The sequence below is a fragment of the Furipterus horrens genome, unplaced genomic scaffold (assembly GCF_987537825.1).
Source record: "Furipterus horrens unplaced genomic scaffold, mFurHor1.1.pri manual_scaffold_5, whole genome shotgun sequence".
Lineage (NCBI taxonomy): Eukaryota > Metazoa > Chordata > Mammalia > Chiroptera > Furipteridae > Furipterus > Furipterus horrens.
In genome coordinates, this window is record NW_028327175.1 from 40,899,144 (window position 1) to 40,919,950 (window position 20,807).

At 32.8% G+C, this 20,807-nt stretch overlaps 1 protein-coding gene across 7 annotated transcripts in view; it reads left to right on the forward strand.

The window, feature by feature from the left end:
- Nucleotides 1-20,357, forward strand: part of ERBIN (erbb2 interacting protein) — a 123,735-nt gene extending 103,378 nt beyond the window's left edge. For 2 of the 7 annotated variants that reach the window (XM_090276328.1, XM_090276327.1), the window contains 7 exons: nucleotides 2,275-2,458; nucleotides 4,307-5,846; nucleotides 10,165-10,308; nucleotides 15,716-15,925; nucleotides 16,874-16,966; nucleotides 17,466-17,540; nucleotides 18,907-20,357. In XM_090276328.1, the coding sequence (XP_090132454.1) occupies nucleotides 2,275-2,458; nucleotides 4,307-5,846; nucleotides 10,165-10,308; nucleotides 15,716-15,925; nucleotides 16,874-16,966; nucleotides 17,466-17,540; nucleotides 18,907-19,014 (2,354 nt within the window). In that variant the 3' untranslated portion in view covers nucleotides 19,015-20,357. Of the gene's footprint in view, nucleotides 1-2,274; nucleotides 2,459-4,306; nucleotides 5,847-10,164; nucleotides 10,309-12,992; nucleotides 13,113-15,715; nucleotides 15,926-16,873; nucleotides 16,967-17,465; nucleotides 17,541-18,906 lie in introns of all 7 variants that reach the window. The other 5 variants (XM_090276333.1, XM_090276329.1, XM_090276331.1 and 2 more) reach the window with 5 other exon arrangements.
- The last annotated feature ends 450 nt before the right edge of the window (nucleotides 20,358-20,807 follow it).

Below are 20,807 nucleotides of genomic sequence, written 5' to 3' on the forward strand. Positions count from 1 at the left end.
CCAGTACCTGATGTATAATAGATATTTGTTTTATATATCCCAGAAGTTAGTTTTAAACCATCCTTCCCAGCCATTCTTTCATATAATATAAAATCTCAGACTCTTAGAAATGAAAGGAAACTTGGAGGGTATCTATCTCTTCCTTTTATCCTTTTCTTATTCCTCCTCACCAATGCCCTAAACATCCCTGTATTACCTCCACCAAATATTTATCCAGTCTTTGCCTTTATAGCATTAATGAAACTTGTTATCAAGGGTTGTCCTCAAATAGCTTGTGTTTCATAATAATAATAATGGTGATACTTGTTAAGTACTTACTAGTTGCTATTTACTATATGCTAAATACTTTGCTAATCTAATGACAGTTGTCCCATGATACGAAATTGAAAGAAGAGGAATATATCTAGGAAAGCATTTAAGTGACATATAGTTCAACATTATTTTAAAAATGTCTAATTTGAGATCCTAATACCTTAAAGTTGAAGTTAAAGAGCCTCATGTGCTGCTGTTTTTAGCTGTAAACATAAAACAGACTACCTGAACTGAAATAGTTGGAACAGCAAAAATATCCTTAGATTCATGTGATCTTCTTTGATTGTGTCTATATATACTATTTCTATAATTTGGCTAGAATTGAATTAGTTAAAAATATCCTTTATGGTGTAAAGATATTATGTTACTATCTTTTTTACCACTACTTTTAAAAATACTAATTTTCATACTACCTGCCTATAATGGAATATAAACATTGTCTGTTTCTGTTTATATTCTTGTTACACACAAAACCATCTCATATATTAAGAGTTTACTATTCAGCCCTGGCTGGTGTGGCTCAGTAAATTGAACACTGGCCTGCGAACCAAAAGATCGCCGGTTTGATTCCCTGCCTTGGCACATGCCTGGATTGTGAGCATGAGAGGCAACAGATCCGTGTTTCTCTCACACGTTGATGTTTCTCTCCCTCTCTTTCTCCCTCCCTTCCCTTCTCCCTAAAAATAAATTTTAAAAAAAAAGAGTTCACTATTTATATGCTTTTTTTGAAATGATTTATAAATGTGAAGAGAGAGCTGACCTTGTGAAAACTTCTGGATTCATTTGGTGTTTGATTTTTGATTGACTCCGTTGCTCATTTTTATTGTCAGAATAGATAAAAACAATTCCATACATGTATGATATAATTTCTTCCCCAGGTAAGTTTACTAAGGCTATAAACTGTATTGTATATTTTATATTATGATAACTTTCTAAAATTGTAAATGAGTGGAAAGGCATATTTACTAAAACTAATTGATGGCCTTAGCAAATGTTGCATAATATAAACTTGTCAGTAATTTAAACTAAATCAAATTCTGGATAACCCTAACATTAGTTATAATTTTTGAAAAGTAAAGATACCTGTCACTTTTTAAGTTCTTTTATGTTTGTGTATATTAAGGCTGAATTTTCATAGGCTTCTGGTAATCTTATTGATATAATTCTTTACCTTATACAAGGGGTGACCCCCCAAAAAAACCCAGAATTATTTTCTAGTGGGCTGGTCCCTTGTAGTATAGGCTTCCCCCATTAGATGAGTGTTCTAGGAACCCATCTGTATCAGTGGACCAGCTGGCATTGTTCTGAGAGGTTGTGATTGGTTTCAGTGAATTTTTTTGGAGACTCTTTCAACACATTTGCCCATTTCATGATGGGCAGTTTACAAGTGCACCTGCCCCCACTGTAACTGAATATTCAGCACTGTTTGATCAAAAATGGTCATGACTCCCATGCCCTACTCACCTTATTCTTCCGATACCTACCTAAGCAACTTTTTTGTTTCCCCAAATGAAATAAATCCTCAAAGGGAAATGTTTTGCCCATGTGGAAGAGGTAAAACAAAAAGCTGCAGAAGCACTAAAAGGCATCAAAATTGACGAGTTCAGGCTGGTCTGATGGTAGTGTGTTATCAGACTAAAGTTAGTATACAACCCCCCACTACAAAATTTGACTGAAAAAAAAATTGACAAGTTCAAAACTGTTTTGAGCAGTGGAAAAAAACATCTCAATAGGTGTATTGCATCAGATGGAGAGTACTTTGAAGGTGACTGAAGTTTGAACATGTGAGAATAAATACACAATTTTTTATAAATAAATTCCGTTTTGAGGAGAGTCTTCTCTCATACGTTAAACCAGGACAATATAAATTCTGTTTGTCATTACTGGGAAGTATATCACAAACATTCTTGGTGACATTATTAATGGCTTGAGTTTTTTTGTTTGTTTGTTTGTTTGCTTCAGATGATACAAAGGACACAGATTCTTTATCAGATGAAGTTACACACAATAGCAATCAGAATAACAGCAACTGTTCTTCTCCATCTCGGATGTCTGATTCAGTTTCTCTTAACACTGACAGTAGTCAAGATACCTCACTTTGCTCTCCAGTGAAGCAAACTCATATTGGTATTAATTCCAAAAACAGGTTTGTAACTGTCTTAAAATACATTATTTGTACAATAAATAGAGATAGAAATACAAATAAATATATATACCAAAACATAAAGGATTTCACAAATTAATATTATAGAAGTGGTTCAGGCAGTATATGGTTTCTTCCCCACTTTACTACTAATCATTTAGCTTTTATACATTTCCATTTTGGATTAGTCTTTTAAGGGGGGAAGAAGGGATTTAAAATATATTCTAATTTTCTTCATTAAAAGATTGAAGAGTTTTATAATACTTATAGTTATTACAATGTAAACAGCCCATTTGGAGTAATTCAAGTTAAAGGACTATTTTTAGGGTTAGAAATGCAAAACTGTTTTTGAGGGACGCAGATAACCACTGTTCAGCTCCAGGTAAGCAGGTCTCCTCTGCATCTCCCCCAGCCACTGATGGGGTCTTATGATCTCCGACCAACTGTTCATCCTCTGGGACTCGTCCTCAGTGCTGTTTCTTACCAGCTCTGTGACCATGGGCAGGAATTCAACTCCCTGATTGTCACTGTCCTCATCACCCCATTTCAATCTGTTCTCTCTCTCAGCAGGATTTAAAGACCTTTTAAAATCATAACACAGCCTGCGTCCCTCTCTGTTCACATTTAAATCAATTTAAATATTTTTCATTAGCTTTGTATCTCTGGCTTAGATTTGAAGTTGTAGGTCAAACTCTCTAAAACAAGACTTAATTCCTAAATGTTGGAATTTAGCTGAAGTGTAAAACAAATTTATTATTTGGGCTCTCAAGAGTTTGTTTATCAAAGTAAGACCATACCGTTTTACCTTCATGTTAATCTGTCAAGTAGAGTGCATGATAGAAAGATTTCAGTTACTACTAAACCCAAAGCTTATTGTATGGATAGTGCTAAATAATGTTTTAGAGTTCAATTGTTCTTAAGTTCTAGGTGGCATAGTTAAGTCAAGCTTATATATGCATTGATTTATATTGTTGGAGAAGGAAAATGATTTTGGTACCTTAAAATGAATTTAGCTGTTAGATAGTTGTAATTATGAATAATCATTATATCTGTTCTCTAAATTTGAGGCTAAGACTCAGTCTGGCAATATATTCTTAAAACCCTTTAGATGATATAATGATTAATTTGTTAAATAATAAAATTTTACTGATGTTGAGAAGTAGTTTTTTATGTAATGAAATAAACGTAACAAAGGGATATAGCTACACCTTTTTGTGTGTTGTATTCCTAATCATGAATAGCATATGTCACCTCATGAAAAGATTAATATCAAGAAATATTTGTTTAAATATAACTTGAGGACTCAAATATGTTTTCATATCACCAAGTCAAAATAAAACATTTTCTATAATTTTGGAATATCACGTTTGTAGTCACTTAATGTGATTAAATTTAATTTCAGTTTTGGTCTTTATATTTTATAGAGCTCTGAGCTGTTGTTTAATCCTTCAGATAATTTTCTTACCTGTATATTTGAACTTAATAACTTAGTAAATATGATACCTATGGCTAATAATATAAGGTTTCAGAATTATTTCTAGAAATGTTCTGTGCTCTTTACCCAGCTATTCAAGTTATTAGTTTTTTGTCCATGTATCTCCCCATCTTTCAAGCATTTCAGATATTGACACATTTGTGAAATGATGCACCAGAAGATAAAACATAATAAGTCCATTTTTCTTTATTGTTTAGCTCAAACTATATTGTGACTAAGTGATTTATGATATTGGTGAAAATTAATCTTGATTATAAATTTTAATATAATTTTACTTGTCTCCATTTAATATAAATATCCCATTGCTGAGAAAACTGGGCTTTATAATATTTTTGATAAAGTTATTTTTGTTTTAGGCAAGAAGATGAAAATTTTAATAGCCTTTTACAAAATGGAGATATTTTAAGCCATTCAACAGAGGAAAATTTCAAAATTCATGATAAAAAAGATTTCAACTTACCTGAATATGGTTTGAATATTGAGGAACGGTTAGTCCTTATTGAGAAAGGTGTTGACTCAACAGCCACTTCTGATGAATCTCACAAATTAGATCATATCAATATGAATCTTAATAAACTTATAACTAATGATACATTTCAACATGAGAGAGTGGAAAGGTCAAAGACACAGGATATAGTGCTTGGAACAGCTTTTTTAAGCAGTAACGCTAAGGAAGAAGCTGAGCACTTGGAAAATGGAAACAAGTGTCCTAATCTGGAATGCATAAGTAAGGTAAATGGACATTCTGCGGAAGCTCCACAGTCTCCTAGGAGGACTGAACATGACACCGATTCTGTTGTTGATATGGGTATTTCCAAAAGTACTGAAGATCTCTCCCCTCAGAGAAGTGGGCCAGTTGGGTCTGTTGTGAAATCTCATAGCATAACTAATATGGAGACTGGAGAGCTAAAAATCTATGATATTCTTAGTGATAATGGACTTCAGCAGCCAAATACAACAGTTAAAGTCACATCTACTATTGATGGAAAAAATATAGTCAGGAGCAAGTCTGCTACACTTTTGTATGATCAACCATTGCAGGTATTTACTGGTTCTTCTTCATCTTCTGATTTAATGTCAGGTACAAAGACAATTTTTAAGTTTGATTCAAATTATAATCCTGAAGAGCCAAGTACAAGAGGCCCCACGACAAGTGGCCCACAATCTACACCTCAAATATATGGTCCTCCACAATATAATATCCAATACAGTAGCAGTGCTGCAGTCAAGGACACGTTCTGGCACTCCAAACAAAATCCTCAAATAGATCATGTCAGTTTCCCTTCTCAGCGCCTTCCTAGATCAGAGAGCACAGAAAATCACAGTTACACCAAACATCCTGCCAATATGAATTTCTCTAACCATAACAACGTTCGAGCTAATGCTGGATACCATTTACATCCAAGACTTGGCCCAGGAAGACATGGGGAAATGTGGGCCATCTCACCAAATGACCGACTCATTCCTGGAGCAACTCGAAATACAATTCAGCGACAAAGCAGTGTGTCCTCTACATCCTCTGTAAATCTTGGTGAGCCAGGTCCCACAAGGAGGGCCCAGATCCCTGAAGGAGATTATTTATCATACAGAGAGTTACATTCAGTGGGAAGAACTCCAATGGTATCAGGATCACAGAGGCCTCTTTCTGCGCGAACATACAGCATCGATGGTCCAAGTACATCAAGACCTCAAAGTGCTCGACCCTCTGTTAGTGAAATACCAGAGAGAACTATGTCCGTTAGTGATTTCAATTATTCACGGACTAGTCCTTCAAAAAGACCAAATGCAAGGGTTGGTTCTGAGCATTCGTTATTAGATCCTCCAGGAAAAAGTAAAGTTCCTCATGATTGGCGAGAACAAGTACTGCGACACATTGAGGCCAAAAAATTAGAAAAGGTAATTAAACATGAATTTTTTATTCTCCTCCTTATGAATTTACTGATTTTTCTTAAATATATTTTGCATTCTTTGTTTTTTAAACAAGGTAAAATAAAATACTCTGAATTATTGAATATATACTAATATCCTAGGAGTTTTTCCTTGGTACTGACAGTAGAAATCCAAGTTTAGACTTGGCCCGATTCAAAAACATTGAGATGGTAGTATAAGCATCTTTTCATTCTCTTACTCTCCAATGTTTTCTAATGGACTTACATTGATTTTATATATTTATGTGTGTGTCTCTTGTAGTTTGTGCCACATACTATGAATAACATGTATATACATGTATACCTTTGTTTGGCATTTTCTGACCTCTTGTCACCTAATAATTGTTTACATAAATATGTATACAAAAATAAGCAGTTTATTATATAGTTAACAGAAAAACAAATTACTATAGATGTAAATATTTCATCTAAGATTTTTTTCCCCCAGTTACATGACTAACACTGTCACCGGCATAGATGGCATCTGGCATGGCATTTACTCTTTTCTGAACTGCATTTCTGCCTGTTTTAACTCATTTGTCTAGCTCTTCAGTAGTGTGCAGATGTTTGCTTTTTGAAAGGAGTGAAAAAAATTTTTTTTAATATGCTGTAAAACTGGTATGATTAGTGCCACAGTTCTGTGGTCCAAATGTTTAAGGCATATTCTTTCTTTAAGATTTAGCTCATACATTTCAGTGGATTTTACCCAAGAATTATCTTACATCTGTTTATTAAATATATGTTTTTTAAAATAGCTGAACATAATACAACCTCAGTCATTATTTTTAAAAATTTCTTAAGTGGAATTTTTCAGAAATAAGTACCTAATATATAATTAATACCTTATTTCAATTCACATTGAACCTCTGCCTGTGTTAGCACTATGCAATGCTGTTTTCTCAGCTTTAAATAACTGAGCCATCTGAAAGTCTTAGGCAACTTCATTCTTATCTATTTATTTTGTTTCAGCTAAAACTACATACTATTGGGGCATTTTGAAGTGTGCTTTTTCTAAAAAATTTTGAAATTTCTTACACAGAGGAATAATATAGCTGTTTTATAAATAAACTTCTGGTGATAGTGTGGAGGAAGATGAGGCTATATAATTAAGTTGATTGAGTTACAAGACTGTCTAGTGGGCCAGAAAACAAATGAGAATGTAATAGTGGAATTGAGACAGAGGAATGAATTTAAGAGGCAGTTCTGAAGTAGACTTCATAAGAATTTAGTTCTAATTGGAATATTCCTGTTATCAGTCATTGAAGAAAAGAGACTAAGCTTGAGATTGGGGCCTTGAATAACTGGTTGTTGGGAATGCCATTTACTTCTGGACTAGAGGAATAACATTTGGAGGAAGCAATATTTGTTTATTATTATACTATACTATATTATATTAATATTAATATTAGTTGACATCTTAGATGGCTGTTCTCCCATTACTTTCCTGTCTGACAGAGATGTACCTGTACTTCAGTAAATAGGAAGCAAGGAGCAGCCACCTCATTGTTCATTGTGCCTCTCTGCTTTTTATATTTAGAAATTTCCATTACAATTTCTTGGCAAGCACACTGGTAATTTAGAGATGAGAATTAGTTTAGTGAAACTAAGAAATGCACAGAGCAACGTGATTTAGACTCCAAACTTGAAAGCATTGATTGACAATGGTGGAGAGTGATGGAAAATCTCTGCTCCTCTCCCAAACATACTTTTCGTGGCACAGTAGCCATCTAAAAAATATATTCAGGGGATTTCACAATGCTTGTTGCACCTCTATGGGTAAGTCCCTAGCTGCTACCTTGCCCAGCTGAGAGTTTAGAAATAATAACATAAATATTAAGTTATTGACCCTTAACTTAGTTTTGAAACCTTGTGGTAGTAACACCCCTCCCCACCCCATCAAATGACCTGCAACTGAAACATAAAATAGATTTCATCTCCAAAATCTCAAGACTTACTTACAAATAAAACTTAACCACATTGAAAATGAAAAAAAAAATTATTTTTAAGTCAAATTATTACTAATATCAGCACTTGCTAATATTACATTTTTAAAAACGTAGATAAGCACTCAACCATATATGATTAAAGATGATAACGTGATAATTTTCATGTTCACTTGCTGTTTTACAATTATTGGCATGAAATGAACAACAGTTTTCAGAATATATGCCCAGCACTTAATTGAGCTATGCGCAATGTGTTGATGTGTTTTGATGGAATGCAGTTTTATATGATGGATGTCTGTGCACAAGCCTGAATTTAATACCAAACCTATTCTGAGCTCTAGGCTTCTTGATGAAATATTTACAAAACATCATATATGACCAAAGATGGCAGAAAAGGCTTTGTTTCAAATCTGCATACCCTTATACAGGGTCAGTCAGTCCACTTGCATTAATAACATGTTAAAACAAAACGTGTGAATATATAACTGTGTGTATAATTTCTTCATTGTATGTTCTAATCAGATGTTTATGGAATCTCTCAGTTGCCTCTGCCAAATTTTTATTCTTCGTGAAATGGTTTGGAAAAGTATAGGCTATTAAGTTTAGCTTTTTCTTTAGTCATTACTTTAGAATCCACAAAATAACTAAAAATGTACTTTTAATTTTGTAGATTCTTTTCATTCTGGAATGTCATATTAATGTTTCTTAATAGTAGACATCAGCTTCATAATCTGGAGAAGATATATATTTCCTAAGAGTAACATAGAAATGCTTGTTATGGCATTTCCGTATTTCTTAATCACAAACCATGCTCAAAATGTGGTTTCCCTCACTTCAACTATCAGACGCTCAATATTCAGAGACATGACTGAAAGCATATACACATGAAAGAACAGCAGCCTAAGTGCCCATCAGTAGATGAATTAAAAAACTGGCAATTTACACAATGGAGTAATACGTGACCATAAAAAATAAGGAAATCTTAACCTTTTGCAACAGCATGGATGGACCTGGAGTATATTATGCTAAGTGAAATAAGACAGTCAGAGAAAGACAAATACCATATGATTTCACTCATATGTGAAATCTAATGAACAAAATAAACTGATGAACAAAATAGGCATGACTACATGAAACAGACTGACCGCTGTCGGGGGGCGGGGGGATGGGAGGCTGGATGAAAGAAGGTGAAGGGATTAAGTAAAATTAATATATATATATAGAGAGAGAGAGAGACAGACAGACAGACAGTGTGGCAATAGCCAGAGGGAAAGGAGGCTTAGGGTAGGTGGAGGCAAGCAAAGGAGTGGTTGGGGGTGGGGGGTTGGCAGGATGGGGACTGAAAGAGACTTTGCTTGGGGCAATGGGCACGTGATGCAGTGTGTAGATGTTTTATTGAGTTCTACACTTGAAACCTGTATGGTTTAACAACTTTGGGGATAAACAGGCAGGAATAATGAGAATCAGGCAGTGCATTTATTGAGGTACATTTTTCAGACAGCTGTAGATTAGTGATTAGATGTTTATATAAACACAATATTTGGAAGGATTCCATCAGTGGTTCTTCAAGTTTAAGCAGCAAAAGGCCCTACTAACTCATAAAATATAATAATCTTTAATATCTATTTATTAAATGGGAGAATGTTTTTGTGTGTTCACTTTTTAGTTTTCGCTTTTATTCTGGTAATTATAGAGCAATGAGAGCCTTTTAAATGTTATATCCTAAAACTGTGTGTTTATATTAAACTCTTCCCTGATGTAAGGCTTTTTTCTAAATGCAGAAGATAATCTTTAGAAACTGAATGCCAAGAGCCTGGTATGTTTTGCAAATATATTTTGTGCTATATTATGTATTTAAACTCTGCATTTATTTAATAATAAGACAATTCCTGTAAAATGAAGCAGACTCTAGAAATCCATTTTGACTTAGAAATAACTGGTTGTTGGTAAAATTTTATCTTTATAGAATTAGTTTGGGTTCCAAATATAATTATACATATGGATGCTTCTGGGTACGACATCAGTTCCTATTTTCTGATGAACTTCAATAAGATATGTTATGAGTGAAAGAAACAATAGCATAAAAGATCTGTATGTACTTTCTTTGGTGTTTAAACTTGAATAATTGGATTACATGTAATTTGTGTATTTACATGTATGTTGTCATGTAACTATATGGTAAATAGTGCCAATTTCTTTCAGTGGCACTGAAAATTCCATGTTGCATGATACTTCTTTGTGGTATTGGGCTCACTTATATATGCATCTATGTACATCACATGTCTTGTGAATTTTGCATGCTACACTAATCTCTGTTAAATCTATCCCCTCTTTATTCAGAGCATGCTGTCAAGGTCCTTTAATTCCAATTTTACTGCTGTAAGCAACTGTCACTATGGCAGCTCTAGGGATCTGCATGGCAGCCAAGGCAGTCTTGCCTTGAGTGTTGCAGACGGAAGAGGTTCTGGTGGGCACATTTTTCGAGTGAGTACCTGTAGTAGACAAGTACTTTTAGTACATAGAAAAGAAATAAATCCCACATTTTAATGTTTCTAGAAAATAAAATTTACTGTGGGTATCTTGATACCTCCCAGTTCCTCCGTGGCTTAGTGCTAAAACTTTTTTAAAGCTAATTTAGTCTTTATCATTTAAGTTTCTGTGATCATAACTAAGGATGTAGTCAACTCTTTTATGTAAAAAGGGGTGAGCAATGGAAATAACCGAGGGTTTTTTAAAAATTGTTCTTTGTAGTGCTTTCTCTTAAAATTAGCTTGCTCTCCCTAAATTCAAGGCTTTAAGGCTATGCCATATATACTTCACAAAAGACTTGGGGGAAGAGTAATTTTGACTTTAGTGATTGAATATTGGCCAATAAAAAGCACTAAGAACTAAGTGGAACTGAGTTTAATCATAATTTGCTAAAGATGATTAAATGTGAGGCTGGAGAAATTGTAATGAGTACCAATGAAAAGGCAAAACTCAAATTCTTTATTACCCACATTTCAGCCATAGTCATTAGCAGTGATGAAGAAAGGTTTATTCTTTTAATGAAAGTTAAGGATAAGGTCTTAAGAATAACAGAGAAGGGAAAAGAACAGAACAACTCTGGCATGGCTCTGTTTTAAGACTTTCTTTTCATAATAACTTGAAGTAGTAGCATTGCCTCAAAATAAATATTTTCTCTTCCCCCTTCCTTCCATCCTGAAAAGACCTATCTCCCCTTGCAGCTTTACTTTATCCTCTCCCTAGTTTTATTTCCATTTGATTGCTTACTCCTGGGTCGTTTGCTTTTTCCTGAGCATTCACTGCCCCTTCCTTCCCCTTGCCTTTTTAATAGTACACTCCTGGCCTTGCTCTGTTGTGTTCTAGGGTAGGAGCAGTGTCCTGGATTTGCTTTGCCCTGACTGTGTATCACCCATCTTGTTCTGCCTTCTGCCACCTGCCACTACTTGGTTTCTACGTTATGTTATAGTGGTAGCAATCATTTTGTAACTAACCAGCTGAAACGGAGAGAGAAGGGTGATGACTACTAAGCCCTGAATTTCAGGCACTATTCCAATTGAAGCCACAGAGTAAAGACCAGGGGCTTTTATTAACTCAGGGGTAATCCTTTTTTTTTTTTTTAATAATTTATTTATTTGTTTATTTATTAGAGAGAGGGGAAAGGAGAGAGAGGGAGAGAAACATCACTGAGTGGTTGCCTCTCACTCACGCCCCCAACTAGGGACCTGACATGCAACCAAGTCATGTGCCCTGACTGGGAATCAAACCAGTGACACTTGGCTCTCAGGCTCAGGGTAATCTTATAGTCATCTGGAACAACAGTTCTCTACAAATTCTTAAACAGTAATATTTTTTGCTTGTTACTCTTCAATTCAGAGCCTTTGAATCTATTGCATTTTACTTTTTAGTTCATAATGTACTTGTTCTTTTAAAGACTAGATAAATACAGTTGTACGTTCAGGCTTGAGTTTAAACTTCAAGCTGTGAGCTAAATTGATTTTTATGCATTCTGAAAGGACATCTCAAAAACAAGGAAAATACAGTTTCCATTGAATAAATACACAAAATTTTATCAAACCACATCTAAAAATGCTAAGCCGTGGTTTGAACTAGCAGCTAAACTGTACATGATAGAACAGTTACAGATACATTTTCTAAGATTACATTATAAACCATTAGGTTTATATATATATCCTGTGGGATATCATAATGAAGTAGATTTCAGATTATTTTTCAACATGATGGTGTAATTTGCATATTTGTGTTGCTAGTCTTGTATTGTTTTGCAAATAGTAATAGTGCTATTTAACACAATCTCTAGTTTTTCTAAAATATAGTAAAGTGTGTTTAGAGAGCCAAATTAAAATGAAAATTTAGGTATCTTGCATCCCAACATATTTATGAGAAATATACAGAAATAATGAGATTGATCTGTTTTCTATTTAAAGCTATCAGTAAGATAAACTATAATATAAGGATATTATTTGACAGGTAAAAATAGGAATTCTAGTTAGTTATTTTTAAAAGCATTTCACCAAACCAGTGCTTTTGAAAATGCATAGCTGACTAGTATTAGTATGATAGAATTAAGCTAAAGTAAGTTATATGACTGAGTGTTTATTGTTACTGCTTATCATTTAAAAAAAAATCCTTGATGATACTATGCAACAGGGATATATTTTAGTTGCTCCTAAAATTTTGGACTTTTAACCAGGATTAAGTGTTGCTGAAAGGGTTAAAATCTAGGCATTATTGTAACTAAAAAAGCATTATAAAGAAATAGTCTAACAGTATATATCTATATATACTTTTACACATTATAAGAATAAACATTTCACCATTAACTTTGGAAGATAGTTAAAAGTACTAATTTTCCCCCCAGTGTTACTGAGATATAATTGATATGACATTGTATTAATTCAGGGTGTGCATCATGATGATTTAATATATGTATACATTGCAAAATGATTACCATAAGTTTAGTTAACATTCGTCATGAAGATACTAAGATTGATGGTGGTTGTGATGGTAATGTTTTATTTGGTTCTTCATCTTTCTATTATCTAGCCCTTTTTTTCCCTAATCTCTCAAAGTGTCATCATCATTTTGATTGCACATTTTAAAGATCATTATTTGTTTACTTTTTATTTTCCCCTAACTTGAAGCATCCCCAGACATACTGTCCCAGAGATCCTTGTCAAGTTGATATACTTATTTCAGGACAGCACAACTACTACTCATCAGCTACACTTAGTCACAAAGATGTTCCTTCAGACAGCTTCAAAGTAGGTGCCCAGGAAATAAATGAAGTCGTATCTGTGAGCTTACTATGTGTTGTGGCTTTGGAACTAGAAAGAGCATAGATGCTTTAACACTGAAAATACTTCTTTGAGAACTTTGCTCCTTTCTTAGTAAGGATTTATTTTTAAAAATAATTGAGAAATAGAATTGAATTCTTATATTTTTCAGTTTATTCCATGATTTTTTTTGCCACACTGGAGAATCATTTTATTGTATTTATTTTTCAGATTTCCATACTATTACCTACTTTATTATTTGAATTGAAGGGATTTGGGCATTTAATAAACCTATTTGGAGAGTTAAGATGAACCTATCTTAAATTCTTCATTTGATGATGTTTTACTGTTACTAAAAACATTTTAAAATACTTTAAATGTAATTAGAAATCAATAGTTAAAACTAATTAAAAATATAATTAGAGCCCTGACTGGTGTCGCTCAGTTGGTTGGGTATCGTCTCGCATAGTGAAAGGTCGAAGGTTCGACTCCCATTCAGGGCACATGCCTGGGTTGTGGGTTCACTTCCTTGTCGGAGCACATGGGAGAGGTAACCAGTTGATGTTCCTCTCACACATCGATATTTCTCTCCCTCTCTTTCTCTGTCCCTTCCCTTATCTCAAAAAAATAAAATCTTTTAAAAAAGTAATATAATTAGAAAGACTTTTTTATATGGAAAACTGGATGGTGGTTGTATTCTTGCTATTGTAACTAAAGCATCACTCATTTAGAGAGTTTACTTTTCTGGCACCAATGCCAGACAGATTTCTTTAGTATTCTCTTTAGTTGTTATTTCCCTTAACTAATTCCATATTCTAGTGTATATATAATTGTAAAATATAGTTATAGATTATATATAAACTTTTACACATTATAAGAATAAACATTGTTCTTGAGAGTAGAAACTCAGCCACATAACATTTAAGTTCATACATGTCTATTATATCATTTTTTTTCTTTTTCTTTGGTTTTTCTTTTAGTTGAGCTCTGTTATCCAGTTTCTTTTTAATATTCATTTTATGGTTTAGGTTACTGAGTTTGTTTTATGCTTCTTATTGTCATGAGTCATCGGTGTATCATAGCTTAATATATTCCATGATATGTTTAACATTGTTGGAGAATGTCAGGCATGAACAAGTATCTAGGTGCCAAGAAGTCTTTAAGAATGTGTCAGAAGTAATTATTCTCTGGAGAAAATATTGAATCTGCACATAGGAAAAAATTATATAAACATGGGGGAAAGCAAGTGCTGTCTACAGAGTTGTGTGTAAGTAATAAAATAACATCACAGCCACTTAGTACTCCTGGACAAATTAATTGCTTCAAGTCTACAGTGATCTAGTGGTAAATACCCAATAAAAGATTCGTCAGAGAGTAAAATAACATCTTTATGCTAATATTGTCTCTGTCATAAAACACCCATGTATGTTTCCAGACTTCATAATTAACTAACTTTTCATGTATAACACAGTGAAAAAGAGGTCTATTTTAAAAAGTGAAAATCTTTTTTACCAAAGACAAACTTCTTTGTATCCTTCTGCAAGGTTCACAAAGAAAAATATGTAGTTCTGAAATTATTGCAACACTCTTTTCCCAAATTTTCTACTTTTTGATAATTTTAGGGAAATGGGGTTCAAATATTTCCCTTACAAATTTTCATGATTTCCTTGTGGCTGAGGTCACTTCTTATTAATAATCAACAGTGATATTTTAAATGACTGAATAGCTTAAACATATTTCATCTTCTAATCAAAAACCTATTCACAATGCAAATATTTATAATACAAATGTAAGCTTATAATAATCAGATAGATTTCTCACTAACAGAATAAGCTATTAGCCACATTTCTACAAAAGTGTTTTTAAATCTAGAGTTTAGATTAAATCTCTAAAAATGAAAGGCATTAAAATAAGGATAATTCTTTGACAACAGAATAATCTCAAGTTTTTTGTTTAGCTTATATAAACTAAAATCTCAGTTTAATTTTTGTGGTTAATATTCTATGGAATTACTTAGAGAGTTTAAAAATTGCCAGCTGATATACATATGAGGAATAAATCAGTTTTCTACTACATAGCTGAATTCTGAAAAGGAAGAAATAAAGGTAGAAAAGATATAGTTGGATTAAGAAAAAATTCTACCAAAATATTTTGTTTTAATGAAAAACATTGGCAAATGCGTCTTTTGTGTCAGTGTGAGAGATTAAGTATAGTATAGGAAAATATACCCTTTTAATGGACTTACTTAAATTTTGGCATACTGTTTACCAGTTTAACATTTGGATATATGAGAAAAATAGGTGCATTTATATCAGAAAATTAATAATTTTAAATGTAGATATGATTTATTTTTATTTGAAACCTTTAAATAGTGCATCTATCATCAAGCACTCAGGCAAGTTTAGAATTAAAATATTAATGGCTTTTTCTTTTAAAAGTGTAAAGTTATAATAAATAGTGTAAGTGGCATGATACTGTGTGATTTAGAGTGTTAAACTCTAGTGCTTTTGAAATGCTCCAAGAAAAAAATCCAAATATTTGTAATAAGACATTATTATTGGTCATTTTAAGACACTTCATGTTTTTCTTAGATGCCTTTGAGTAATGGACAGATGGGCCAGTCTCTCATGCCTCAGGCAAATTATAGTCAAATACATCACCCCCTTCCTCAGGCATCTGTGGCAAGGCATCCCTCTAGAGAACAACTAATTGATTACTTGATGCTGAAAGTGGCCCACCAGCCTCCATATACACAGCCCCATTGTTCTCCTAGACAAGGCCATGAACTGGCAAGGCAAGAGGTAAGAATAATCAAGAATATTTGAAATATGAAACTAAGCTTCTAATGTATTTTATAGGTTATTTAATTATTAGCAATAAATCCATATAGAATTTTAACATAGGTTTCGGTTTTTTGTTTTATACCATTTTGTGTTTAAAGATTTGGTTTTCTGTTCAGTTTATAAGGTGTTAAACTTTGTGGTTTAATTGACTCTTATGATTTCAACCCCCACCCCCATTCTCATTAATTGTCATAGGATGTGGTGTTTTAGGCATGATTTTTTTCCCCTAAGGTGGGTATTTTTCCCAAATTGGTTGCTTATACTCTGATAATCAGACCTTCAAGAATATAAATAGTAGACCATTAAACTTGAATTGGCATATTATAGTTTGCTATTGTTATTTGACACTCAGCTTTTGAAACTTGACTGTAATCTCCAAACTATGTTGAGAATTACAAAGTACTTTTTAAAAAACTCATTAGTCATATATTTTGATTGTTTATTGATAAAATATATTATTAGAAACTTAGGTAGAGAACAAATGCTTTATTCATTTTGGATCTATGAAATGCCCAATAGACAAAGATATTATATAATATAGATGTTTCACAAATGGAAACTAATAATAAAGTACATATTTTATGTGTATGCTGTATGTCTTTCAAATTGATGTCTAAATATACAATAGCATCACCATTAATTGGTTGCCTGTCTTCATAAAACAGCAATAGATTAAGTTAGGAGCTTTGCTTTATAATCCCAGCTGTGCCTTTAACTCACTAACTCATTAACCTAGTAGTCCATGTTATAGTTTCACTTCATCTGCCCAAATACTCATTTTTGATGAATCCTTACATAGTTACATTGTTTGAACTTAATTTCCCAATATTTAATTATGAATGTTATTGTATGGCAACTTTTTTGGTAATAGTAATATTGATTAGTTTCATTTTCATATTAACTCAGATTCGAGTGAGAGTTGAAAAAGATCCAGAACTTGGATTTAGCATATCAGGAGGTGTTGGTGGAAGAGGAAACCCATTCAGACCTGATGATGATGTGAGTTTTATTTATATATCCTTTGAAATACCCATAAAGTTTTATTCACTTAGTTAATAGCTCTTATACATAAGTAAAAATCTAACATATTTCTATAAATCCAGACAGACTACTTATTGATTTCCCTCTTTATTGTTTAGTTTTTTGTTTTGAAATGTATTCTATTCAGATTAATTATTTGAGGAATACAAATTTAACCAAAATTTAAAAATGTGCCTCATATTATGATTTTTAATTTTGTTGTTATTTTTCTATGCATCTATAGAAGTAACTTTATCAGAAATCACTATACTAACGTCAAAATTACCAGAGGCAAAAATAAAAATAACATGGTTGGCTGTCATCATGCTTTCAGAGAAGACAAGGAGAAAACCTGTACCATGATTCAAATATATTTGCCTATTGAGAAGGAAAGATTGCTCCTTTGTACTCTGTTATTTAGGCATACTGCTTCCTATTCAATAATAATTTGTTGTTGTTGTTGTTGTTGTTATTAAAGGGTATATTTGTAACAAGGGTACAGCCTGAAGGACCAGCATCAAAATTATTGCAACCAGGTGATAAAATTATCCAGGTAACTAAGATACATAATTTTTTAAAATTATTTATATTTTTTAATAGTTCGGTGGGATTTCATTGGGATTACACTGAATCATAGCTACATGTGAGAAGAACAGACATCCTAGTAATATCATAGCTTCTAGTCCATAATCATGGCATCTTGATATATGCATTTAGGTCTTTTATCTCTCTCAGCAAAGTGTTGTAATTTTCAATCTAGAACTCTGAAGCATTTTTCGTTAAATTTATCCCTAAGTACTTTATACTTTTTCATGCTACTACAACCACTTTCTTTTTAATTTCATGTTATAAGTGCATTTTGCTACTATTTTTTTTTTTAATTGATTTTTGGACTAATGATTATGTATCCTATGACCTTGCTAAAGTCACTTAATTCTAGCAAAGATATATTTTTATATTATTTTCTTTATTTTTCATTTTATAATTAATCTGCCTCATTAAGAAATTATTAAATGCCATTTTATGAAAATAAGCATTTTATGAAGTTTATCTTTATATATTTGTGTATGAAAATAGTGATATTTCTTACAGGCAACTCTCTGGTGCTTTCATAGTTTAAAACATTTCCACCTTGTACTCTGAAAAATCTTACTGATATTTTTGAGTACATGTTTGATACTTTTTAGCGTTTTATTTAAGTTCAGGAATGTTAACTTCTCTAAAATAAGGTGATGAAAGAATCTTCTTTGTGGCTCTGGCCATGTTACTCAGATGATTGGAGCACCATCCCATACACCAATAGGTTAGGGGTTCAGTTCCTGGTCAGAGCACATACCTGGGTTGCAGGTTTGATCCCTGCTCAGGGTGCTTATGGGAGGCAGCTGATCGATGTTTCTTGCTCTCTGTCTCTCCCTCTCTCTCCCCCTTCCTTTCTCTTTAAAAGCAATAAACTTAATTAAAAACAAATTTTTTAATTAAAAAACATTTTTTTATGTTACAAGAATTAAAGGAGTTAATTCATAGAAGTACTTAGAACTGAGTGTCTGGTATACAGTAAGACCTCAGTAAATATTTAGCCTAAATTATAGGAAATGTAGTATTGTTAATCTTTCTGTCACCCTTGCATCTTGGTGACTTCAGTTGCACGGTAGTGCATACACACAAGAGCCTGATGACACTGCCTTTAACAAGTACTGCCTGGCATTGGCTACTATGTAAGAATCATCTAAAAATACAGGTTCCTGGATGCCCCTTCAGAGATTTTATTTTAGGACCCAGGAGACTAGATGTTGTTTTAAATTGCCAAAACCATTCTTATTTTCTGCTAGATTTTACTACCTAGAAGAAATTTAAATGCACCAGTGCAAATACATTACTATGAAATATTTTTCTTAAGATATTTTTCTTCTTCCTTCTAGGCTAATGGCTACAGTTTTATCAATATTGAACATGGACAAGCAGTGTCCTTGCTAAAAACTTTCCAGAACACAGTAGAACTCATCATTGTACGAGAGGTTTCTTCATAAGAACTGTGGACAAAAAAGGGGGGGAAGACAACAAGATTTATTGGAAGAGACTTGCGGGGGAAATTAATATTTTGACTATTTTTATATATAAAGAACTCAAAAATTATGTTCTAATTTGTACATTAATGAAATAATGGAACTTGTCACTAGAGGGAAAGAACCACTGTACAGTATATAGGGAAGACTGTTGAATTCAAACCATATAAAACTTCTTGTTAGCTTTTTAAAAACATAGCAATCAAGGCTACAGAAACACATGTATGTTGTTTTTGTATAGATTGTAGGTTTATTTTTGGATTTCATACACATGACTGAACTCTGTATAAGGCTCTAGTTAGCCTTGATTGTAGCCCAGAGACGGATGGCAGAGCTATCTATCTCATAGCTTTTATGCCCTCCTTTTTATTCAACTGATATTAATGTTTTTCTGCTTAAACTACTTTTTTTTATGTGGGCAAGAGATTGAAGTGTTGGCTTTTGCTATGTGCATATTGAATTGAAGAGTGAGTAGGTTAAGGTGGTGCTTGCTGGTGGGATCACTTTCCAAGGCCTAATTAAAACAGTTAATTCTTAGAAAAATCAGAAAGCAAAGAATGAAAAACAGCAATCTGTTGATGTGGTTTTCTTAATAGACTAATGGAATAAAAATGTAATGTCCTTTTAAAGAAATAAAAAAGACAACAATTGCATTTTATGAGCGCTACATGATCTGTTCTTGTCATAGCCATTAACTATACGTTTGCCACTGGTGATGTGATTTTTAATTTTGTTTAGCCACAGGAATTTTTTAACTCTGCTGTAGATGTATGTCCATGATTTTTCTGTGATACGGAAATCCCTTGATTTTTTTTTTTTTCAAATGGTGATATTTGCCATTTGTTTTATAATTAGTACTCCATTTTAATGTTAATTTATAATCTCTATTTTAAGCATCAAATGAAACTAAAATGGCCAGTTTTAAGATTGTGTTGCTATGACACAAAATGTAAAAAGATTTAGGAAAGCCTCTTGATTTTGTTTGGCCTCACATTGCCTTGGTAAAGTAAAGGAAACAGTACACATGGAGCTAGGAAACCAAAGCAAGTCTGTGAAACTGGCACAGTGATAGAGAATTGCTGTGGGGAGTTGTAGAGCAAAGGGATGTAAAAGTGTTTAAATAAAGGGCTGTTCCTAGAGGTAACATTAAATGTGAACTCGACACTTCAGAGTCTTTAAAGGGTTTCAAGTGTATCCGTGTATTAGTGTTTTACCACCAACTGCCTTTGTTCTCGGTAGTGTATGAGATACTTGGTAGAGGTTAATTAATTTTGTTTATCCAAATAAAATTTTGTTTTTGTTCTGTCTCTGTAATCAAATAAAAATTGAGTAATATGCAATGGTAAGAATAAATGCATGGTTATTTGGACCATAAAAAAGTGCCATAGAAGACCAATAACTGTTTTTAGTCAAGGCTAGTGTGGAGCCTTTCATTAGAGCAATATTCAGTTATTGCAATTCATTTTTAATTACTAAGAAATATAATTTTGGAATTTTTAATCTGTTATCCTTTGTTCTTCAATCTTGTTTTAAATAAAATTTTTATAGGACTAGCAAAAACATCAGTTGACAAAAGTAAGTTAGACTGGTTCCTTTCTTGCTAGTCAGTAAGTAGGCAGTCCTTTTAAAAACATGTGAACTCAAATATTGCACTTCTTTCAAGAGCTTATCAACTGGTTATTGTACTGTATAGTTTTAATATTGATTGAAACCCTTTAACAACTCTTTGTAAATTTTAACTCATTTTAGTTGATTTT